This window comes from Puntigrus tetrazona, chromosome 2 (genome assembly GCF_018831695.1).
Source record: "Puntigrus tetrazona isolate hp1 chromosome 2, ASM1883169v1, whole genome shotgun sequence".
Classification (NCBI taxonomy): Eukaryota; Metazoa; Chordata; class Actinopteri; order Cypriniformes; family Cyprinidae; genus Puntigrus; species Puntigrus tetrazona.
Genome location: NC_056700.1, coordinates 22,985,477 through 23,010,476, shown reverse-complemented (window position 1 = coordinate 23,010,476; position 25,000 = coordinate 22,985,477). Strand labels below are relative to the sequence as shown.

Here is a 25,000-nt window from a genome sequence, read left to right as displayed (position 1 = left end):
GACTTGGCAAATCCATTTTGTATAGGTCTGTAGGTACTAACATCGTTTTTTTTTAAATAAGTGTTCATATCGATAATCGCGTAACTTTTGCTTTCGTATAACGGCATAGAAATGCATGGTGACATAAACATTACATTACATTACGACGTCGGAGAAGGCTTTAAAACGGTTCCGCTTGGAGCGTCCCGTACCTGATGTCTTCGTCCGTCACCATGAAGGCTTTGCACAGAGGCTGTGTGGTGTTGAGCCAGACCCCGGGGTTCTTCTCCACGGCGGCGGACAGCTGACCGCTGATGGGAGCCGAGCTGGTGTGAAGGGCGCTCGCTAGAGCCGAGAGCAGCGTCTTATCCGTGTACCCCGGGCCCACACCTGACGACACAAACACAGCGTTCACCACGCGCCGCTAAACCCCAGACGAGCTCCAGGAAACCCCGGCTTGGCTCTACGCTTTCCTGGAATATCCGCCGTCGGGTAAACCCTAGCACTGACTGCAATCAAAATCAATTAGTCTGTGCTCGACTTGAACTCGACTTCTGCTTTGAGAGCGCCATTTTTGTGTTTATAACGCCATGCTTCAGGTCCGGTTTCACAGACAGCCATTCGGACATTTAAGAAGATCCGACGCGCTTCACTTCCTGTGTGATCAGTTCACACTGATGGAAATTAAACTTTTACCTTATATGGGCGGTTTGGCCTTTAAAACTGTGCTTTTATACTTTGCACACTTCTTTGTGTATATATATATATATATATATATATATATATATATATATATATATATATATATATATATATATATATATTTTTATTATTATTATTTATATATATATATATATATATATATATATATATATATATATAAATAATAATAATAAAAAATATATATATATATATATATATATATAATAATAAAATATATATATATATATATATATATATATATATATATATATATATATTTTATTATTATTATTATATATATATATATATATATATATATATATATATATATATATATATATATATATTTTTTTTTTTTTTTATTATTATTATTATATATATATATATATATATATATATATATATATATATATATATATATATATATATATATATATATATATATATATATATATATATATATATATATATTTATATATATTTTTTGTTGTTGTTTTGTTTTCTTGTATCTTCTATAGATATATATTTTGTTTTCTATTTTGATGCTGGACGGTTGTAAAAAACATTTCACTGCATGTCGTACCATGTATTTATGTATGTGTATGTGACAAATAAAATTAGAATTTGAATTTGATTTGAATTCTCACGTTTAACCATTTAACGTTTCGCTCCCACACATAAAACACTGGACGTTTTTCGAAATGACCTAAATAATAATCACAGAAACTTTAAAGGTGAAACTAAAACAAGAGTCAGCGATTGAACCGAATCATAAAAAAAAAAAAAAAAAAACTTGATTCATTCAGGAACGAATCACTCTGACAGTGTTTGGAATTATTTTTGTTGCTGAAACAGGATTTAAAAGACATGCAAATTGCTAAATAAATTTTCTAATCATGGTAGCTTTTGCAGATTAAAACATATATCGAAAATTATACAAATATACACATTTCCTGTCCGCATATCTTGTATTTTGTGATCATTCTAAATGCATAACTGAATCTTGCACTGAAAGCACTCTCTCTAAATGCACGCTCTCTGTAGGAGTTTTTGCAAATAAATCGTGAAAAAAAAAGAGAGCTAATTTCATTCAGCCTCCATTTATACCTTGCAATCCTTTCGGGAGATCCATGGTCTTCACCAGCTCCTCTGCGATGTCGTAAGTGTTGAGTCCGCTCAGCTTTTTCTCCCAAAACAGCTGTGGACCAAACAGAGCAAAAGATGATCTCAGGTTTGCGTCACTTCTGGCGTTGCAGGAACTAATCGACTGGGTTTTGCGATAACAGATGGAAACGGAAAGAGCAGCGCAGGAGCGTAACAGGAAATCAAGAAAAGAACAGCACAACAGATAAAGTTATCATCTTTTCCATGTTCGTGGAGTAAATATCTGACACATTTTTACGAGTACGTCACGGACGGTTCCTATACGGCGGTTTCAGACCCTACTCTGAAGCAGGAGCTCAGGAAGTTTCTAGACCCAAACATGTTCCTAGTTCCTGCAAACACGCCAGAAAGCGGGAAACTCTGCCGGTGGTTGCAGGGACTACAAGAAGGTTCCTCTGTTGTGAAAGTGTCTATAATTTATGGCCAACTTGTATTGTTAAAGAGTCAGAATAATACAAGACGTTTTGGGGGTTTTTTAATTACATTTTTTTCATTCAGACTGCTTCCACAAAAGGATAAAAAAGGAAAAAAATAAGGGAAAAAAAGGTAACTGCAAGTTCTCTCACAACTATAATCTTTTTTTCGTAAGATAAAAAATTTAAACATCTTTTTTTAAATACTGTGACAGAAACAGGCTTACATATTTAAGATATTTATAACGTCACAAAAGACTTCTGTTTCACCGGGGTCTTTTAAATCTCACCTCTTTTTCTCCGTCTTATTAGTAGGCTTCTATTTCGTGATAGTTTGTTATTTATAAAAAATTAAATAATAAAAAAAAATTTTAAAAAGTATTTATATATTTAAAATAAAAATAAAAAAAAAAAATATAAAAATATATAAAAATAAATATATATTTTACACACACACACACACACATATATATATATATATATGTGTGTGTGTGTGTGTGTGTGTGTGTGTGTAAATATATATTTATTTTTATATTTTTTATATTTATTTTACACACACACATACATATACATAAATATTAAATATATGTGTGTGTAAAAAAAAAAAAAAGAATATATATATATATATATATATATATATATATATATATATATATATATATATATATATATATATATATATAGATAGATAGATAGATAGATAGATAGATAGATAGATATATTTTAGTAATGTTTTTTTTAAGCAGCAAATCCACATCAGATCATGGGATACTGAAGCCTGGAGTAATGATGCCCTTGAACAGATATTCATATAGAAAGCGTTATTTTATCCTCTAATCTTATTTAATGAAGTATATGCAGCCTCGGTGAGCAGAAACCACCAAGAAAGGGTCTTACCAAACCTAAAGTTTTGAGCACTTCTTTTGTGAACAGCTGCACGGCGTCTGAGGTTTACCTGTCTGGGCTGGTCCACAGCTTTCTGAGGGTCCGTCTTGACCTTGTTGCTGGGGTGATTCGTGACCTTGGTGACAGGCTGCTTGAAGATGGACGCCGTCTGTCGGACCGGCAGTGACGTGTTCAGATCAGGTTTACCCTATAAGCAGGCGTCCGGACGCAGACATTACAAACAGCACGACACAGAAATAAAGCCCTGCGCTGCGCGGGATCTCTACCTTGCTCTGACTGTGATCGTAGCGGATCCGCTGCCTGTTTTTATTCAGCTTGCTCATTAGCATCTTCCCTGTGCGGAAATCAAAGGAGCTGAGATCCATGGAGTTTCCCAGATATCGGGCCAGCTGCGGTTTACTCCGAAACTTCTTCCCTGTTGGACTAAGAGGGAAAGGAAAGATCAAAAAAACACTCTTTATCGTCCACACACTTCCAGTGCAAAATCTGGCAACCCAGCGCAAGCATGTTTTACAAATAATTATGGTGTTAAACCAGAAAAACAGATATGCATTAACACAAATCACCACAGCAAAATACATAACCCACTTAAAAACAATCCTACATGTATATACAAAGTGAATACAGACCCCTAAAAACTCCTGCTTTCGTATCATAGTAAAGTGACGGTATCAGACCAAGGTGCAAATGCTCACTGGCATGTATCTATATTGCAGAAATGTAATATTTCATTTTATCCAGCAAAAATACGTAAATAATTGAACTTTTGCCGCCGCCGCTTCACTCCCCACAGTGTTACCCGATTAAACGCGCATTTTTAATCATGAATACAATGCAGACTCGAATATAGCGACAAAACAGTACAGAAATGAGCTTTCGGTGGTTTCTAGAACTAAACAAAAGACGCGTTCGATTAAGAGACGACCAAAACAATAACAACGAGCTAGCATAGCGGCTAGCGCAGATTAGCGCTAAATGCTAACTCGCAGGAGACGCCAAAACACGATTAGTTTCACGTCTGCGCTGCAAACGATAATAATACGGAATAATAACGCACTAGAGTACTCGTTAGCCAACTGAAATCGGATTAGAGACTATTAATTAATATATAAAGAGAGGTTTTTTTATCTCTGCTCGCTGGTCTCCGGCTAATCTCGCTGCAGTACCTAAAATAATAGACATCACTTTTCCCCGCGGACAAGCCCGACTTTCTGGTCACTTCTTCCCTTTTCCAACCATTTGGGAGAGCCGAGCACTCCCACCTTTTCCTCTCCATGTTTCTCCCGGAGTCTCTCTGGAGGAAAAGCTGTGAATGTTTAGGGTTAAAGGCGGCCGCTGGCGCTGCTCTATCCTCTCACCTCGCGACCTTCTGATTCACGAGTCATGACTCGCCGTGAACCGAGAGTCGACTCGCAGTTCACTCATCTGCCGCGGAGCGGTACAAACGTCAAACGTTATCATTAAATGAAATAAAAGAGCTGAAAACATATTTCCTGCAAGGGGTTTGCGATTTCAGGGTTGACTGTTGTCTAACAAAGGATAGCGATGAATAGAGGTTAATAGAATCGGATCTTACTGCTCAGTCAGAATCGACTAAACATCAGGATCATATTTATATTTAAACACACAAATATACTTTATTTTATATTTGTAAAAATTGTAAAAAAATATATATCTATTTTTCTAATTTATAAAAATTATTTTTGAAGATATTTAAAGGGGAAATGTTTAAAAAAATCTCTTTATCTATATATATGTATATATATATATATATATATATATATATATATATATATATATATGATATGTGTGTGTGTATGTATTTATATATTTTACACACAAACACAGATCATAAATGCATATTAATAATCATAAAATACTGGAGTATTGGAAGATTTAATGGTGGATTAAAAAACCCCAAAACATAATATGAACATTAATCCAGCAGTTTAACTGAAAATAAAAACTAAATTAATTGCTAAGAATCAGATGAGCATTAAGACACATGGTAAACTAGTGCATATGTAACACCGGTGATCATAAAGCATAACGGACACGTCAGATTCATTTTCTTTTATTTATTAACAAGCATCACCAGTAACCTACGACTGAACAGATGAACAAAATTAAAAAGAAGAGTTGAGGTCCACCGTGACGTTCTCTATAACAGAATATTAGAGAGTATTTATTCCATGAGGATTCAGTGGAAAGAAACGACAAAGCACAGAAAACACTCCGGCGTTACATACATGATCTTTATAATCATTCGATTTTGATCGTGAGACCTTTCACGAGGGATGAATGAATTGAACGCTCCGAAATAAATACACATTGTTCATTAGCAGTGATGATTCACTAGAGGTCTTCTTCTCCGGCACTGACAAACATCTCCATCTTCAGCCCGTCCACAGCAAGACTGGAAAACAAGAGAGGATACAGCAAATAAATACATCTGAGGTCAAAGGAAGAGCCGCCCGGAGCTTACAAACAAAACACGAAATCTGACTCAGAAAAAAAAAAAGATTTTCATATCACAAACTACCAGCCGAAGGAGTATTTATTTTCTTTTTAAGAAGTCTCTTCTGCTCACCAAGCCTGCATTTATACCATTCAATGTTGAAATATTGTAACTATTTAAAATAACTGTTATTTTAATATTTCAAAATGCAATGCAAAGCTGAATGTCTAGCATCATTACTCCAGAAACCCTTCTAATATTCTGATTTGCTTCTTTGCTTCAAAAACATTTTGGATGTTAAAACAGATTATATATATATATATATATATATGATATTATATATATATATATATATATATATAATATATATATATATATTTATATATATATATAAGATTTTTTTATGATCTTTGTGAATGCATCTCTTTCTATTAAATGATCTTGAACATTGATGATAATAATACAAATTGTTTCTTGAGCAGCGTATCACAAAACTACATTTGAATATATTCACACAGAAAAGAGTGATCTTAAATGTTACTGCTCTTGGATCAAACAAATGCTGGCTGGGTGAGCAGAAGAGGACTGAAAAGTCATCGTTGGAGCGTCTATGACGTGAGAGACGAACCAGACAAACCTTGATCTAATCGTCCTTCTTGAACTTTCCGTTGATGTACGGCACGTAGTCCAAGATGATCCTCCAGTCGGTGAAGTGAACGAGAGCTACGCCTCCAGCTCCACCCCAGACGGCGAGCGTGGGAACCCTGGAGAACATCACAGTCATGAGAACAGCTTTCACACTCGGTCTCCTGCATCTTCTGTCTCTCATCGACAGTTGATCCGGTGAAAACAGACACGTCCTTCAGCTGCTGGTTTTTCTGTCAAATCTGGACTGTGTGTGTGTGTGTGTGTGTGTATATATATATATATATATATATATATATGTTTGGATCCTTTCATTCTCACCTTACTAAGACATATTACTGGAGATATGGCTGATATTTAGATTATTTTAAGTCAGTATCTATTTACATAAGCAGCAGCATAATTATATCATATAAATATCAGCATCTGCTGAAGTTTCTTCACAGGGTTAAAGACACGTTTATCAAAAAAAAAAACGTGAAGGTTCTACTGTAAACAACAACATAAACCAGAGACAAAGGAAATAAAACAGAAGGTCAGACAGGCTTTAAAATAATGCTAAAGAGTATTAAACGGAGCTTTTCATCGATTTCTGCGAACAACAAAAGCGCCAATAAAGCGAACAAACGACTGCCACAAAAACACACACGAACTACTGACGAGTGAACTACACAAACACACACTACAACACCAAACAAATCATTTAGAGCAAAGAAAAGAGCTGAAAGAGCACGAGAGTAAAGTTTAGTGTGTTTTCTGGCGACCCGAGCTCGTTAGCTTTAGCAGGCTACAGTCAGGTCGCCACAAGGACAACGCTATTAATAAAAAACAACACGTCATATTAATAAAACAGCGAGGTCCTCGTGCTGTACGAAGCTTTACCATGTTCTTACCATGTTCTCGCGATAGACACGTATTTCTGACCGATTATTTTGCCCAACATGATCGGACGTGTGTGAAGAGCAGAACGAGCACAGGAAACGCGCGGCAAACTGCGGAAGCGGCGTCACGTACCGAGCGACGTTTACAAATTAAAAGTCTTTACACTAAAAGTACGTGCGAATAAGTTGCGTAAAAGGGAAATTGCGGTTTAAATTCTTACATTTTTAATTTTTTTGTATTAAACCAAAAGGTTTAATTTAACACGCCGCAACGATGATACATATAACTAATAAAAACTATATTTAAAAACGGAAAGAAGAGAAGTGGCTTGGTGTCCAGCAGGAGGCGATACGGCACTGAACACGTGTGAACAAATTATAATTATTATTTTTCAATTCTGCATGCGTATTACCCAGTGTTGGGAAAAATCACTTTTAACTATATTGCCTTACTCCCTAAAAAGTAACCGATTGCTTTAGCTGCTTTTTAATGGAAGGTAATGCATTACCTTCACGCAGATTGCACTGAAACACTACAAATGTTGTTTATGTGAAGTCATTTGTGCTTATTCTTCTTCATTAAAAGGTCAGCAGCAAATCGATGAAATGGCCAATAAAATTTCTGTAACTGTTAACATTTAGTAATTTGCTGGTTTGAATTTCAGTTTGTATTCATTTTGAGGAATACTTCATCTGTTTTGTTGTGTTACTTTACTAACATACTTAAAAAAAAAAAAACTTTACACAACTTACCCCTAGCACTGAAAGCAACACTGTACAATAAAACATAAGCAGCAAATAATTTTTTTAATATATACATTATCTCTTTCTGATTTCCTGCATCTACACTGAAAAAAATACTATTTTTTTAAGGTAAGTAGTTGCAACAATCCCAGCTAACTTTAAATAAAAAAATGTTAAAAGCTGGTCAAAATAGATGCAACTAAAAATAATTTAAATTCATTTATTTTCTGTGTATTGTGTAACCTATGCATAATGTCTTTTGTGAAGTATTTTCTGTCAGTCAATCGCTAAACAGCATTAACCCTTTAAAGCCTGACATATGAAGTCATATTCAGTTTAAAATCTTAACTTTTTAAAGTAGCCTCTCATAATTTCATGTGTCAGGCTCACACAGCGTGATTTAGGGAGAATATTATCTTCAGTTTTACTGAAAAGCCCAAGCGACTGGCTGCAGATGCTTATGTTTCTAAGAAGCCTAAATCAATGCGATCTTTATAACAGTAGAGCAGATACTGACAGAACACCATCTAAATATCAGCCTCTCGCTATACATCTCCAATAATGTGTCTTGGTAAAGTGAGATTGAAACGATCCAAACATAATCCTACCCAATGCCATAAACGTGCGTACAAATAGCACGTGAAATAAAAACTTCCAAAAATTGATACGCATGTCATAAAAGTCCATACAAATAGCACGTGAAAAAAACTTGGAACGATTGATACGCATGTCATAAATGCTCGTACAAATAGCACGTGAAATAAAAACTTGAATTAATGATAATAGCGAAAATAAAAACTTGGAACGACTGATACGATCATAAATGCGCGTTACAAATAGCATATGAAATAAAAACTTGAAGCGATTGATCGCATGTCAAATCACGCGTGAAATAAAAACTTGGAACGATTGATACGCATGTCAAATGCGCGTGAAATAAAAACTTGGAACGCTTGATACGCATGTCATAAATGCTCGTACAAATAGCACGTGAAATAAAAACTTGGAACGATTGATACGCATGTCAAATCGCGTCTTGGGCGCGATACGCATGTCAAAATTACAAATAGCACGTGAAATAAAAACTTGGAACGATTGATACGCATGTCATAAATGCTCGTACAAATAGCATGTGAAATAAAAACTTGGAACGATTGATACGCATGTCAAATGCGCGTGAAATAAAAACTTGGAACGATTGATACGCATGTCAAATGCGCGTGAAATAAAAACTTGGAACGCTTGATACGCATGTCATAAATGCTCGTACAAATAGCACGTGAAATAAAAACTTGGAACGATTGATATGCATGTCAAATGCGTGAAATAAAACTTGGAACGCTTGATACGCATGTCATAAATGCGCGTACAAATAGCACGTGAAATAAAAACTTGGAACGATTGATACGCATGTCATAAATGCTCGTACAAATAGCATGTGAAATAAAAACTTGGAACGATTGATACGCATGTCAAATGCGCGTGAAATAAAAACTTGGAACGATTGATACGCATGTCAAATGCGTGTGAAATAAACACTTGGAACGATTGATACGCATGTCAAATGCGCGTGAAATAAAAACTTGGGCGCAATACGCGTCATTGATACAAATAGCACGTGAAATAAAAACGCGATTGATACACATGTCAAATCATGCGTGAAATAAAAACTTGGAACGCTTGATACGCATGTCACAAATGCGCGTACAAATAGCACGTGAAATAAAAACTTGGAACGATTGATACACATGTCAAATGCGCGTGAAATAAAAACTTGGAACGATTGATACGCATGTCAAATGCGCGTGAAATAAAAACTTGGAACGCTTGATACGCATGTCATAAATGCGCGTACAAATAGCACGTGAAATAAAAACTTGGAACGATTGATACGCATGTCATAAAAGCGCGTACAAATTACACGTGAAATAAAAACTTGGAACGATTGATACGCATGTCAAATGCGCGTGAAATAAAAACTTGGAACGATTGATACGCATGTCAAATGCGCGTGAAATAAAAACATGGAACGATTGATACGCATGTCAAATGCGCGTGAAATAAAAACTTGGAACGCTTGATACGCATGTCATAAATGCTCGTACAAATAGCACGTGAAAATAAACTTGGAACGATTGATACGCATGTCATAAATGCTCGTACAAATAGCATGTGAAATAAAAACTTGGAACGATTGATACGCATGTCAAATGTGCGTGAAATAAAAACTTGGAACGCTTGATACGCATGTCATAAATGCGCGTACAAATAGCACGTGAAATAAAAACTTGGAACGATTGATATGCATGTCATAAAAGCGCGTACAAATTACACGTGAAATAAAAACTTGGAACGATTGATATGCATGTCATAAAAGCGCGTACAAATTACACGTGAAATAAAAACTTGGAACGATTGATACGCATGTCATAAAAGCGCATACAAATTACACGTGAAATAAAAACTAAAACTCGTGGTATTGATACGCATGGACTTTTAGCGGCTATATTGTACGCCACGGGTTGCGGGGCAGACGCGTTATAGGCACGCTAAAACCGCGTATTATATGCACGCCGAACAAGTCCGTTTTTCCGGGTTTTTGGCTAAATGCGACGCTAATTGAGAGCTGAAGAAATCTAGGCTCCTCGGAAGACCCGAGACGCTTTGGAGGCTTGCGAAGACCACTGCTCCGCTGAAGAACAGTTAAAGTGAAGATTCTGGGAAAGATCCGGACGATCAGATCCAGAACAATCCAGAACAGAAGGGACACAAACAGATCCAGGTTTACAAAGAAAGTACTTTATTTGCTCCGAGGAAGAGGAATTCGCTTAACATACATCTGGAATTCTCACGTCCCTCTTCACGTGAATTTTATAAAATATTCTCAAGTTCGAAGCCACAAGACGTGACGTCTGAATAAAAACCTGACTGACTCCAGGATAAAACTGAACAAAACGATGCAGGCACTAGTACAGAATCACTCCCCGCCGCCGGAGAATGAGGAAGGCCACTCTCTCGCTCCTTTAAGAGTTTACATTTTTGCAATACATAAACGAGAATAAATTCATATAAATCACCTTCGAGTCGTAAAAGATGATGTTAGTACTAACGAAGAAAAGAAAACGAGATAAAACTCGGAATTGTGTCTCCTTTCAATTCGGATCGAGAAAATGTGGGGTTCGCTAAATTTGGGCACAGTGATCGTTCACCTCGTGAACGCTAGGGAACATTTTGTTAAACGCAAAATTGGCATCTCTAAACGACAAAATCAATTCCATTGCAACAGAAATATGAAAACAATTTGTTCCTGGCGCACTTTAGCACTAGTTTTCGCCACGTATCTAACACTTAAAAATCAACATAGATAAGAACAAAAACAAGTAAACACAAACATTTAACAGAACTTTATAAAAGAAGTAAAAACAACAACTCCGGGTCCACAACGAGACCCTTGCAAATCTATTTTGCCTCTACTTTGTGTAGAAATGTTGACAAGAAGTGGCAGCGAATTCGCGAAAGCAACACTTTAGCGACGAGTCGCTAATCGATCGAGTACGTGAACTAGGTACTAGGCAGGTTTCTGTGTATCGGTCGAGCAGAGCCTGCTCCAAATGAGCCAAATTAAACCCAAAGCAACTCCTCAGAAGCGTGGGAGAACGCACGGCTGAAATGCTCGGACTCGGTCACAAAGCTGCATAAAAGAAGCGGTTCTCGGCTCTTCGCTGCGGTTCGGTTCGCGACGATAAGCCTTGCGTATATACAACTAACAAAAGAAATTGAAAAAAAATATCATCCAGCGTTTTCCAATACTTCAGAAATCCGTGATTTAAAAAAAAAAAAAAAAAAAAAACCCCAAGCTCTGGTGCTTTGGTGAATGATGGCAGGTATTGGCGCGGATCCCACAAAAACAACCATATTTCACCCCAAAAATAAAAAAGCATGCAAAAAAAAAAAAAAAATAATTTTTTTTTTTTAACAAACTTATAATCAAGCCTACTTAAGATATTTATGATTTCTGCATTATATATATTTTTTTAATTACCTTAATGTGCCCAAGTATTTTATTTCTAAGCGTTTACCTAATTTTTTTTTTTTTTTTTTTTTTTTTTTTTTTTTAAATACAGTAAAATTACTGTAAATACAACGATTTGCATTTCAATCCGCATAAAGAGTTAATGATGAAATTCTGGGGGGAATGTGTTGGTCATAAAAATCCTAACGTCCTGTATAAAAAAAAAAAAAAAAAAAAAAAAAAAAACTAAATTTTCCTTAAAAATAAAAATAAAACAAACAAACAAAAAAAAAAAAAACACGTTTACATATTTCACCACCTCAAAATAAAATAAAAATTAAATTAAAATAAATGCATTTATCTGAAGAAAATAAAGCCTGTTTTAAAAGATCATTGCATACTTATCCACGAGTTTTATTTGAGTTTTTCCATATCCTTATACATTCTTATTTTAACTGTAATACAGTATAAAAACGGTAATTCAGTATTTAAATAAGCATAAAGGATCCTATATATCCTTATGTATGATTTACACAGATGTTTTTTTCTTTAGAGTATGTGTGTACATTATATATATATATATATATATATATATATATATATGTATTTATATATATTATTATAATGAGAATCTGTGGCAAATGTTATAATAAAAAAAAAAAGTCCCATTAAAACAGGCTTAATTTTCCTTAAAAATGAATTTCATGTAATGTCTTGCTTTCTGAGGTGAAATACGGCCGGTTCTGTGGGATTCACGCATTAGTGGCGATCCCCAAACAGAACCACAAACATTGCGCTTCAAAACTGAACATCTCTCTCTTCTACATCATAAACACAAATCGGTACAAAAGAAAGTCAAACTCGAATACATGAACTACAAAAGAAAGGAATCTGTTCCCGCAGCGGAGCTTGACCTTGCGTTGAATACAAAGGCTCATGGGTGTGTGTGCTGTATAACAGCACACGGTAAATCGACGTCACAGCGTCAGACAGCAGGACGGTCCGGTCCAATCCGGTCCGGTCCGAGCCTGCAGAAGCTGGTTTCCATCGATGGTCCATGATCACGAGCCGAACGAGCAGCTCGGGAAGTTACTGTGTGTATGCAAGTCTTCAACACATCTGTTTATCATATATAAATCACGAGTGTGAGTGTGTGTGTGTGTGTGTGTGTGTGTGTGTGTGTGTGGACTCTGGAACGAGAACGGGAAGATAAGGCCACGTCGACGGAGAGCTTCCTCATGTCAGGATCTGTCGGGAAAAACAACATTTAAAAGCTCATCGAAATGCGTTTGCAAAGACGTTGAAGATGTGAAGCTGCTTCTCATTGGTTCAGAGGAAAAGCAGAGTCGCCGTGGAAACTCAAACCAAGCATGAGTTCACTTCAAAAGGCCTGAACTATCAAAGCTCTTCATGACCACCCGTCAAAATAAGAGCGCGGTTGAACGCGGAGAAATTATAAGAAACGTGTTACTACTGAGACACATAAGGCATGTTTTAAAGTCATTAACAATAGAAAAAAAACAACAAAAAAAAAAAACAATCTCTCAAAAAGTACTGTGCCAAAATATGAAAATGAATTATTAATTACCGTTTTGGCACTACATTATTAAACCAGAAAATCAAATTTCTCAAATGTGAAATATTTTACAGGTTTTGTAAAAATGTTACAATTTAGAAAAAGAAATGCTTAAAGACAATAAAAACGTAAGTTTTGTTATTATAACCTATTGTTAAATTATGTAGGTTTTACGATTTTAATTTATTAAGCATGCTTTTTTTATTAAATGTAAACAAAAGATGAAATGATAATGAATAATGATAAAAAAAAAAACAAAACACTTATTTCATGAGGAAAATCTTTTTTTTTAAATTATGGTAAGGAATTGTAAACTACATTGAATAAAAAAATAAAAACGCAATCCAGAATATTTAAAGGTGGAAGAAAAAAAAGATTTTGGGAAAAGGTAAAATGGTGAAGGAAAAAAAAAAAAAAAAAAAAAAAAAAAGTTTCCTTTTTAACCATTTCCCCTTAAAATGTTTTACAGAATTTAGTTATTTTATGTCATTTTAGTTCATACTTAAAATATATATTTGTTAAAATTATAATTATGATTTAAGCATTAAAAAAAGGAACCTTCAAACTGAAAAGTGGAATGCGGAGTGAGCATGAAACAAAGAATTGTGGGAATAAAATAAGAGTGACTTTCCAGGGAACACACAAACTAATCAAATGCACACTAATTTAATGCAATGCAACTCGATTCGGAGAAAAGCAACCACCAAGTGCATGAACAGAATATGAATATTGCTTCATCATAACCCGAGGTGTGGAGCTCACCTGAGCGTTACATGTGTCCGTGTCCGTCTCCTCCCAGACCGGACAGCATCTGAGGATCTCCTGTGACCTTCTCCTCCTCTCTCCTCTTCAGACACGCTGCCTTCGGGTTCAGGTTACGCTCTGAGGAACACACACAAGGTCTGCTGTGAGAGTCTGATCTCAGGCTGCAGAGCGATGAAGAAGAAGAGGAAGAGGAGGCACAGCATGTCTGGATCATAACTCATCCAAAAACAAAGAACTACTGTACTAACACACACACACATTACAAAACACTTTTTTTTTTTTTAAACATATACACATATAGTATAATATTGTATACAAACATACACACACACACACATATACATATATATTGTGTTAATATTATATATAAATCTTGTAATATAAATCATATATATATATATATATATATATATTTTTTTTTTTTTTTTTTTATACATTGTATTTTTTTAACATACTATGCAATTACAATTATTATATAAAATTGTTATACAATGTATAAAAATGTTTTTAAAAATGCTATAAGATACAATATAATTAATATTATACTATACATTTTATTCTACACACTATATTCTATATAATAAAACAGATGTAAAATATGCAATTACATAATAGGTCATACCTTTTCTATTCAAAATGTAAAATTATTTTTTTATACAACAAAACGTCACGCATATAGAAAATTAATTTCAAATTAATTAAATCAGGGTAGCCATTTCACTATTTATATTTGATATACATTTTATTCCTTTTATTGCATTACATTATAAATATTATTTTTATTAAACTATTATAATATTTATTCTACATTCTATACAACACGTTTATATAATATACATTATAAAATTCATTTATATTCCATTAAAACGTAAATTTGCTATAATAACGCTATTCTATATTTTATATTCTATAATAATTCAATGCATTAATATTTATATAACAAAACACCGCATATAGAAAATAATTTCAGGTAATAAATCAGGATAATTTTCCATCTCTAATACATAAAATTTAATACATCATACTATGATAGTTTTATTATATTACTGTTACATCAACCTTTTTGCTATATTCATAAACCAATATATTTAATTATTTTAAGTATTTACAGCTTGGGTAACACTATTTATTCATAATAAAGGGAGTCTAATCACTAATCGATAATGAGAACGGGGGGAAAAGGCAGTAAACATTTATCATAAATAATCAGAATTGATCAGGAAAGCAGTTTTCGTCACCAACAATTGCAACGATTAACAAAAACATCACAGTCTGATCTGAAACCCTCACTTCACCACAGCTTTCGGACGTTTACTGTGGTAATACCACGCTTTTTATTTTTGGGTGAAATATGACCTAGACATGTTTTAGTGAGCAATCCTAACACATTTAGTCGCTCCAATCTCAACCCGCTTCATGAGGAAAGGCCGGCAGGAAAGGCTGTTAATGTGGCAGAAGTTGAGCAGAAAGCAGCTGAAGGTCAGCGTCACACAAACACACAGCAGAAGAAGAAGAACAGAGACGCGGCTCTCAGCAGCAGCAGCGGAGCGTGTGTGTGTGTGTGTGTGTGTGTGTGTGTCTGCTGACTCTCGGCAGGACGGTGGCGGCTCGGAGGGCTGGTCCTACCTCGCACCTGTCTCTCCAGGCCCAGGATGACCTGCACGGCCTGCTGGAGGATGATGAGTTTAGTCTGAGCCTTGTCGCTCTTCAGGTGCAGCTGACACATGCGTCCGAGCTCCCTGAAGGCCTCGTTAATGTCGCGCACTCGAACCCGCTCCCGAGCGTTATTGGCCATGCGCCGCTCGCGCTCGCGCTGCTCCTTCTCCTCCACCGTCAGACACTCCTCCGACAGGCTGCTGCCAGGGCGACCGGCGCTCGTTAGTCAATTAACCTCTCGTTAGGACCAATCTACAGCTAAATCAACTCTTCGCTTCAGTGCGTTTAATAGAACCATACTCCTCAATTACAGAAGGACTTGATACTTGTATGCGTTTATGTATCTAAGAAATATTTTATATATAAAAGTACAAGTTTTTTTATGCATATATAGTTATTTTATTGTATATCAATGTGATTGTACATTTTACATACAATTTGCTTAATTTACGATATATACAAATTGTATTATATGTAATTTATTAAATAGTATTGTATCATTTATATATATATATATATATATATATATATATATATATATATATATATATATATATATATATATATATAAAAAAAAAAAAATTATTTTTAAATATATTTTCCATTATATATTACTATATTAACATTTCATTTTGCATTATAACTACATATTCTAAAATTACGATTTTACCATTAAAATATATACATTTCAAAACATTTAAAATAAATATATCGCACAGTTTTAAGTCTAAATAATTCTGACTGCACTGTATTTTATGTATAATAATTTGTACATTAACCGTTTTAAATTCTTTTGAAAACATTTTTTTATATAAACTAAACTGTTTTATTATTTTGATTATTTCTTAAAGATTATTTGACTTCCTTTTAGGTAAAGCACTGAAATGTGCTATAAAAAATAAACGTGCCTGTATCAATTTTAAAGTTCCCTGCATAACCCTAGTGCCGTTAATCCCGTTTTTCACGCTAAACAACACAAAAGCAGAAACAAACGCTACGTTCTAAACTCCACACCAACGCTAAGAGGTCTGAAACGATTGAACCAATTAAAACGGCACCGATTCCAGTTAAACGAGGCTTGCAGAGAGGGATCCGGTGGCGGCGCGGAGAGAGGAGAGCGGGACGTGACCGATCTTTCTTTCATCGTGACCCGACACGCAATGTCAAAGCTCGCTACGCTTTATAGAGTCAGTGGCTTTCAGGAGGCCTGTGGGATCTGCCCTCGGAGCGAAAGAGCGCAAGACGAGAGGACAGCAAGATGAGAGAGATGCACCGTCTGCCAAGAACCGAACAGAAACACACACTGCCACTGAGAGAGCCAGACAGAAGACAGGATGAGGTGAATGCGACTGTCTCATCGTAAACGCATCCCGCTGCTGAGATGCATTTATGAAGCATGAGACTAAAAACCACTGCGGCCATCTGCAAAGAAAAGGGCTGAAGAACAGATGGAGAGATGGGTAAAAAAGAAACACAACCTGGCAAACAGAGGGTTAAACATGACATGCAAGCATTAATTAGACCGGTACAATCTGAAGCGAGTAAAACGTTAGGAAGGCAACACAAAAGAACGAGTCCGCCTCTTCTAATCTGCGGGGTTAATGCCTGAGGAGAAAGCGGATCACAGCAGATCGGAGGGGTTACGGACGTGCAACAGTTAAAAAAAAAAAAAAAAAAAAAAAAAAACAGAAGGTGTGTGGCACATACAGGATAAAGGACTGAACAGCTAGAAAGCAAAACAGATGCACAGACGATGGCTACTGTGGAAATCAGGAGGGTTGCATGCATTATGCATAAAAGGCTGCATTCATGCAAGTCTTGAAGGAATAATAAAAATGCCCTCATGTGCGAGTTTCTTTTGTGGGAATTAATTGGGAACAGATACTGCAAAAAGAGCACCGGCAAGTAGTCGTTTCGTGAAAATATGGAAGCCTTCATTCATACAAGACGCGTCTGCGCAAGGGTTATTGTTAACTTGGATTAAAAGTACTAAAAACTTTGAATTGAATGGAACTGTATGAAAGTAGAATTTAACTGGCATTTAGTGAAATAAAGCATTAGATGAAAAACTAGAAGAGAATCGAAATGTTGCTTTTGTTGGCAACTGAGCAAGTTAAAATTGCTCAAAAAAAAAAAAAAAAAAAAAAAAAAAAAAAAAAAGGAAAAATTAAAACGTAAAAGTAATTTAAAAAATATAAACAAATACAAGCTAATAAACCGCTAAAAAAAAAAATAATAAAATAGTAAAATATTGGACAACAAAAGCAGTCATCAGCAGAACAGGTATATTTGTAGCGACAGCCAACAATACAGTGTACATGAGAAAATTATGTATTTCTTTCAAGATCCTGTTCTTTCTTAAAGATCCTGTTCCATGAAGATATTTTGTAAAATGTTCTAGAGTAAATATTGCAACTTAATTTGCAATTAATGTGCACTGCCAGTAACTTAATTTAAACTTGCTTTTGATTTTCTTCAAAACATTCAATATTTAGAATTTTTTTTTTTTTGCACACATTTTCAGAAAGTTGCATCTCTGCCAAATACGGTCCTGTCCTAACAAAGCATTCATCAACGGAAAGCTTATTTATTCACGCGGCCACCAAAAATTCAAGTTTCACAAAACTGACCCTTACGGTTTCAGGGCCGAGAACCGATTAAATGCTCAGTTTAGAACTAAAGCAAAAGTGATCAAAACGAGCATGTAAATAAAGGCGGCACAGACTGTTCCAGTTCAAGCATTCCAATGTGCAAATGCTTTTATAACAATATGAGGCTTTTTAAAATGAAAAAAGTTGCTTACAGCCAAGATGACTGATATTTAAAACGGTAAGCCAGCGCTTGGCATATCTGTGCTTCACGTGCATCCTTGTTTTGGTCTCTCCTTTTAAAAATGACAAATACATACTATTGATAGCTGCTACTACAGACGGCTAAGTCCTCTCATGCAGTGTTAGTTTGCATTCACTACTGGCTTTTGACGTTGCCGCTTCTGTGAAATCGGCTTGGCGCTTCCCGGCCTTTAAAGATACGTCCGTTTCCCAAACAAAACAGAAAGACCGGAGAAGGAATGCGATGCACAAGTCATTAGGGATACTGTCTTAGGTTGACAGTCATTGTACGTTCGAAACTTTCCTAGAGCGAGTGAGAGACCATTTACATTTATACCATAAACCGTTCAAACCAGCTTTAATCTGAATCGGTTAGTTGCATGGGTTTTGCAAGCAGGTGAGATGAACAGAAAACAGGAAGGGACGAGTGCTAAACATGAAACATGACAGAGAGAAAACACATGCACAGTTACAGAAAGTGCAGACAGTCCCACAATCACCCTAAACGGACACCTGAGCGGGCACCAGGAGGCTTACATCACTTACTACATAATGCATCTTAAAAGAATTACCGCCATTTCAAATATATATATTTGAAATGTAAACTTAATTAACATTTAAATAACTTAAGATACTATTTAAAGGAAATACTTTAATGCAACTCGGCTGGTTGCTAGGCTGTTGCTAAGGCTTATTTTAAGGCAAGACACCACTTGTGAATAGCGTAAAACAAAAATATCACCTGAAGTCCCCAGTTAATGAATTAATTCAAGTTTTCTGACATGTTATGCATAAATGCGCAAATGAGGCATTATCTTAAAGTTGCACTAATTTATATACATTTTTCTGAACACTGGATAAAGCCAAGTACAAAAATCCTCGTTTGATTTTGTCGACACATTTGGGTTAAAGGTTTATACAGAAGGGTTTTTAAATGTACCTTTTTATCAGTCCCTTAAATCAAAAAAATACTGTCGACAGACAGAAAACAATTACATTTTCGCCATGTTTTATGAACAAAATGTTATATAAATCAATGTGAATGGTATATTAACAAACCCTTCAGTAAAAACCTTTAGAATATAGAGAGGAATAAAACCCTAAGCTGTGTTGTATGCAAGTTTTGCTAAAGTGGAGAAAAAACTCAAAGCCTTTAAAAAGATATGCATTTTTGCCACGGTTTTAGGAATAAAATGTTACAAAAATCAATGTGAATGGTATATTAACAAACCCTTCAGTAAAAACCTTTAGAATATAGAGAGGAATAAAACCCTAAGTTGTAGTGTATGTAAGTTTTGCTAAAGTGGAGAAAAAAACTCATAGCCTTTAAAAGATATGCATTTTTGCCACGGTTTTAGGAATAAAATGTTATAGAAAAAAATCTGAATGGTATATAAACAAATCCCTCAGTAAAAACCTTTGTAATACAGAGAGTAATAAAATCCTAAGCTGTGTTGTATGTAAGTTTTGCTAAAGTGGAGAAAAAACTCATAACCTTTAAAAAGATATGCATTTTTGCCACGGTTTTAAGAATAAAATGTTACAAAAATCAATGTGAATGGTATATTATCAAACCCTTCAGTAAAAACCTTTAGAATATAAAGAGGAATAAAACCCTAAGTTGTAGTGTATGTAAGTTTTGCTAAAGTGAAGAAAAAACTCATAGCCTTTAAAAAAAATATGCATTTTTGCCACGGTTTTAAGAATAAAATGTTACAAAAATCAATGTGAATGGTATATTAACAAACCCTTCAGCAAAAACCTTTAGAATATAGAGAAGAATAAAACCCTAAGTTGTGATGTATGCAAGTGTTGCTAAAGTGGAGAAAAAAGTTTTTGTAATTAAAATCTATAAACGCAAATAGCTCAAAATTTCAAACCTTTACAAGTGAATTTTCACATGTAGTGTCTTGCCTTGAAATTTAAATTGTATCGAGCCTAGATGCACATGCATTCATCCATCGTGCATTTATTATCTCCAATCAACAAATCTGTCCTCCTCCCCTTGAACCCATTCAGGTGTCCCAACCACATCTCTGCGGTGTCTGATCACTGATCTGAGGTCAGCCGCACACACTGACCTCGCACTTGCTGCTCCAGGTTGAGAATAACGTTTACGGCCTGGTGAAGGACGAGCAGTTTGGTCTGAGGTTTCTCATTGTTCATGTGCAGCTGGCACATGCGGCCCAGCTCTTTGAAGGCCTCGTTGATGTCGCGAACGCGCAAACGCTCACGGGCGTTATTGGCCACGCGCCGCTCTTTCTCCCGCTCCGCCTTCACCTCAATCGGCAAGTCCTCGTCATCGCCGTCCTCGTCTTGACTTCATGGGTCAGAGGAACACAGGGGTGAGAGGGGTTACAGGCAAAACAATCAGGGCACACTGACAGGGAACGACGTGTACCTCACGTCAATGTTTTAAAACGGACCGATCGGAAGCTGCCGGAGGTGGGAATGTTGAGGGTTTACTGATAAATAAGACTTTTAGATTCTTCTGTTCACCTAGGCTGCATTATTTGACGTTATTTGTTATTTCCCCCAGTCTTAAGCATAGACTAATAAGTAAATCTGAGCTGTTTCAACAAAGAAACTTGCACTGATTGATCATACAAGTTTTTTTTTCCTTTGTTTTGTCTTAATATGCATGTTTCTAAAAATTACTTGCATGTCCCAATTTTGAACAACGGCCTAATCCTGGCTTAGGCTAAAACCAGGCCACTGTGAAATACTATTGCAATTTAAAAGCAAGTATTTTCTCTGGAATATATAGTTACATTTATTGCTGCTAAAGAAACGCGTCGAAACATTTTATGCTGCTTGTTTTGGTGGAAATCACGACATACTGTCATTCGAAAGTATGGGGTAAATTAAATTAAGGCAAAATACATTCATACTTTTACTTTCACTTGAGTTAGAATGAAGAAATTTGTTACGAAATATTTCCACGTCAAATAAATGCTATTTTTCCCCCACTATTTATTCAGCTGTAAATTCTGTATTGTCCTGTATTGTGCAGGACAACTGTTATTATTATTATTATTATTATTGATGATAATCAGAAATGTTTCTTGAGCAGTAGATCAGTATATTATTCTGATTTCTGAAGGATCATGTGACGCTGAACACTGGAGTAATGATGCTGAAAATACAGCTGCGCTTCACAGAAATAAATTACAATTGACCATATATTCACATAGAAAAACGTCTTACTGTTTTTTGGTCAAATAAATGCAACCTTAGTAAGTAAGAGATGTCAAAGTTGTTAATTATTCCTAACTTTTAACCAGTACTGAACATGCATCTCTCTTGGAATCAAATAAAGTTTAGTACCTCGTTCGCGTGCGGCTTTTCCCGTCTTTCTTCTCATCCTCTGATTTATCTGCAATGGACAGGTTCTCATCATCTTCCTTATCTTCCCGCTTTATATCCGAGCTGGATGAGTGAGAAGAGTGAGGCAGAGAAAGACCTGACAGACAAAAACAAGATGAGATTAGCAGCAGAAAACGCTGATCACGGTGTGCGATGACAACGGCGCAGCGAAATCATCCGATAATGCTTTGAAGGTGATTTCTATGAGTCTTAATTTTAACATCTAAATGCATTTGGCAGTTGCTTTCATCCAAAGCGGCTCGCGTTGCATTCAAGGCGCGCATTTTATTGGTTCACGCGCTCCCCGAGATCCGACCCTGTGAACTTTAAGCTACAGAAATGCTTCGTGAGTCTGAAAAGCGTGCATGACAATCAAATATTTTGCTTGTCTGCTAAAATGCTAACACATAGCAGATCAGATCGTTTATGGAACGGTATATCGATATCAAATTTCACTGAATGAATTTAAAACTCGAAGAGAGGTACTGACTGGTAAAAGCGTCGGACTGAGAAGTGGGCGGGGCCTGATGAGGGGCGTGGTGTCCCTGCAGCAGAGCACTGGACTGTGGTAAACCTGCTGCATCATCACTGTGATTGGACATCTAGAGGAAAGGGGAGGAGAGCGTTATTACACACTAATAGTAATAATGAGTTTAATTTATGCAGTGCCTTTCCCAAGCCATTTCTCAATGTCATGCATAGAAAAACAGGAATGTGCAATATGTAGAGTTGTAATAACAGTTATAATTCAGAATCAAAATCACAGAAAAATTTAGTTTCAATGGACATTCATTGTTTTGAAAGTTCTGAACTAGATTTAGTGAAATGCGTTTATTTATGGCACTTTTATTGTTACAAAATGATTAAACCGTTCAATGCATTAATTTGATTCGGGCCATTTTTTATAACATTTCCATTTTTTTTTTTTAATGATTTAATGCACAAATTATTAGACCACTATTATTTAGTTCAAACATTTATAAGCAAATTTAGTTTATGAGTTTTTAAAATGCATTGTTTATAAAACATTTAAACCGTGAACAAAATGAACAATCTGTAAAAAAATAAAATAAAACAGTAAGGCAAAAAAAAGGGTACTTTTAGACAGTGTCAGAATGAGGGTTGAATTAAATAATTATGATTTTTTTTTTTTTAAACATTTTTCATGCTAAAAAACTTTCCACATTCCTCAAGCACCATATTGTGAATACGAATACTAATAAAATCATACCGCGTCCAAATAATAAATCCGCATCGTGACCCCTTAAACACAATTCAGTAAAAAGTAAATCCGATTGGACAGTGGCTGGAAACACTCACCAGGCCCGGGAGACGGCTGGCGAGCCCGAAGGCCTGACTGATGGAGCCCAGGGCCGCGGCTCCGGCTGGGTGTCCAGAGACGGCGGCGCTCAGTAAGCTGTGCATGTCTGCTCCCACCGCATGACGACTCAACACGTGCAGCGCTTCACCCAGACGGTCATCCATCTTAGTCTGCAACAAACACAAAGCACTCAAGCTGCTGAAGCCCGTCACATCAACAATAAGACGGCTTGCAACAGATAGATTTCTGTGAGCATTGAAAGGAAAACTAAAGGCCAACTAGTCCTTTAAAGATAAAAGAGGGGGCAAAAGTTAATCATGACTATTATAACTGATTAGACATACCTCTGTAAATGCAGTTCAACATCATTATAGTACAAAACATAATTTTACTGTTCAGGAGTTTTATTAATAATCATTAAATCAATGTGATTAAAAATAACTAATAATATTTCATACGTAAAAGGTTTTTATTAGTGCTGTCAAATGATTAATCAGTCAAAATAAAAGATTGTTTAAATAATATAAGTGTATACTGTGTAAATTATGTATATATTTTAGAAAAGTTTATTTCATATATTATACATAATATAAATATTTAAAAAGAGATTATATATATATATATATATATATATATAAAAAAAAATATATTTTTTTAAATATTTATATTTAAAAACACAAACATTTTTAATTTTTGGAAAGCACTAATTTTTATAATTTCCAATTTCATTTGCAATGTTAAGTCTCACTCATTTTTGTCGTTTGCAGTATTTGTTTTATACATATGTCCATATAGTTTATTTTTTGCAGTTGAAGTTATTTTCTTGTCTCAAGGTAAACTAAAATAAAATAAATGCAATGCAAGAAAATAGCCAAAATAAAACATTATTAACATGATGTTTTGCATCAGAAGATCAAAATCGAAAAGTACTGGTTTTGCGTAAATTGGTGCATAAAAAAAATTAAAAAATGTATATACATAATTAAATACAACACATAAAATAAGTACTTCCATACCGATTATAAACATCAGGTAAAATTTTCTGAAAATGATCTATGCTATGTGAAGAAATTATTATTTTATCTCTCAACAATATACATGTATTAGAGAAGCATGCATGTTTAAGTTTAAAATAACTGTTTTTACATCCGGATTAGAATTCAGTCAAATACACTGCATATAAACTAAACACTTTAAATGCTGATAATATCATCTGATGTTTCTAAAAACACGAGACATGCGTATTTCATGTGCAACACAGCTTGAAGAGTTCACTAAAATGTCTAGTTTCTAGTTCTTCTGCTCTGTGGTGAAGCAAAGGAACGTACCAGCGCCTGCAGACCGGGCTCAAACCCGGGGGATGGAGCCGGCTGAGAGGAGCCTTTGGGCCACTGAGAGGCGGAAGCTGAAAACAAACACGAACACAGGAGTCAATAAAGCCTCGAGCGCGAGGGTTTCAGAGCAGACACACAGCAGAGGGCACTGCAGAGCCGTTCACGAGACGAGAACCTTCAGGAAACCCACCAGCAACGTTGGAAGGAGATCCCACGGGAGTGGAAGGACTGGGAGAGTAGCTGCTGT

At 35.5% G+C, this 25,000-nt stretch overlaps 3 protein-coding genes across 8 annotated transcripts in view; all 3 read right to left on the bottom strand.

Moving 5' to 3' along the window:
- Positions 1 to 4,580, bottom strand: part of mbd3a (methyl-CpG binding domain protein 3a) — a 10,584-nt gene extending 6,004 nt beyond the window's left edge. Inside the window, exons 1-5 of one of the 2 annotated variants that reach the window (XM_043219036.1) lie at positions 4,427 to 4,580; positions 3,431 to 3,587; positions 3,214 to 3,351; positions 1,789 to 1,879; positions 192 to 369 (exon numbers count right to left, since the gene is read on the bottom strand). In XM_043219036.1, coding sequence (XP_043074971.1) covers positions 192 to 369; positions 1,789 to 1,879; positions 3,214 to 3,351; positions 3,431 to 3,587; positions 4,427 to 4,440 — 578 coding nt within the window. In that variant the 5' untranslated portion in view covers positions 4,441 to 4,580. Of the gene's footprint in view, positions 1 to 191; positions 370 to 1,788; positions 1,880 to 3,213; positions 3,352 to 3,430; positions 3,588 to 4,330 lie in introns of both variants that reach the window. The other variant, XM_043219030.1, reaches the window with a different exon arrangement.
- A 642-nt stretch (positions 4,581 to 5,222) lies between these two features.
- On the bottom strand, positions 5,223 to 7,312 carry LOC122324535 (cytochrome b-c1 complex subunit 10). Its single transcript, XM_043219049.1, has 3 exons — positions 7,161 to 7,312; positions 6,260 to 6,386; positions 5,223 to 5,580 (listed from the first exon to the last, which is right to left on the bottom strand). Exons 1-2 carry the CDS (start codon positions 7,208 to 7,210, stop codon positions 6,266 to 6,268), a joined length of 171 nt encoding a protein of 56 aa, XP_043074984.1. The 5' UTR covers positions 7,211 to 7,312; the 3' UTR covers positions 5,223 to 5,580; positions 6,260 to 6,265.
- A 4,648-nt stretch (positions 7,313 to 11,960) lies between these two features.
- tcf3a (transcription factor 3a) overlaps positions 11,961 to 25,000 on the bottom strand; it is a 39,531-nt gene continuing 26,491 nt past the window's right edge. For 3 of the 5 annotated variants that reach the window (XM_043264283.1, XM_043264265.1, XM_043264295.1), the window contains exons 13-20: positions 24,944 to 25,000; positions 24,748 to 24,824; positions 23,419 to 23,589; positions 22,589 to 22,700; positions 22,060 to 22,195; positions 20,814 to 21,052; positions 14,243 to 14,362; positions 11,961 to 13,152 (exon numbers count right to left, since the gene is read on the bottom strand). The exon at positions 24,944 to 25,000 is cut by the window's right edge and continues 19 nt beyond it. In XM_043264283.1, the coding sequence (XP_043120218.1) occupies positions 14,250 to 14,362; positions 20,814 to 21,052; positions 22,060 to 22,195; positions 22,589 to 22,700; positions 23,419 to 23,589; positions 24,748 to 24,824; positions 24,944 to 25,000 (905 nt within the window). In that variant the 3' untranslated portion in view covers positions 11,961 to 13,152; positions 14,243 to 14,249. Of the gene's footprint in view, positions 13,153 to 14,242; positions 14,363 to 15,871; positions 16,102 to 20,813; positions 21,053 to 22,059; positions 22,196 to 22,588; positions 22,701 to 23,418; positions 23,590 to 24,747; positions 24,825 to 24,943 lie in introns of all 5 variants that reach the window. The other 2 variants (XM_043264291.1, XM_043264274.1) reach the window with 2 other exon arrangements.

Bases quoted from the DNA above. Each gene is read 5' to 3' on its own strand.
- LOC122324535 (XM_043219049.1), bottom strand. From the start codon at position 7,210: ATGTTGGGCAAAATAATCGGTCAGAAATACGTGTCTATCGCGAGAACA. The intron at 6,387-7,160 runs GTAAGAACATGG...GATGTTCTCCAG, and splicing joins GTGTCTATCGCGAGAACATG to GGTTCCCACGCTCGCCGTCT.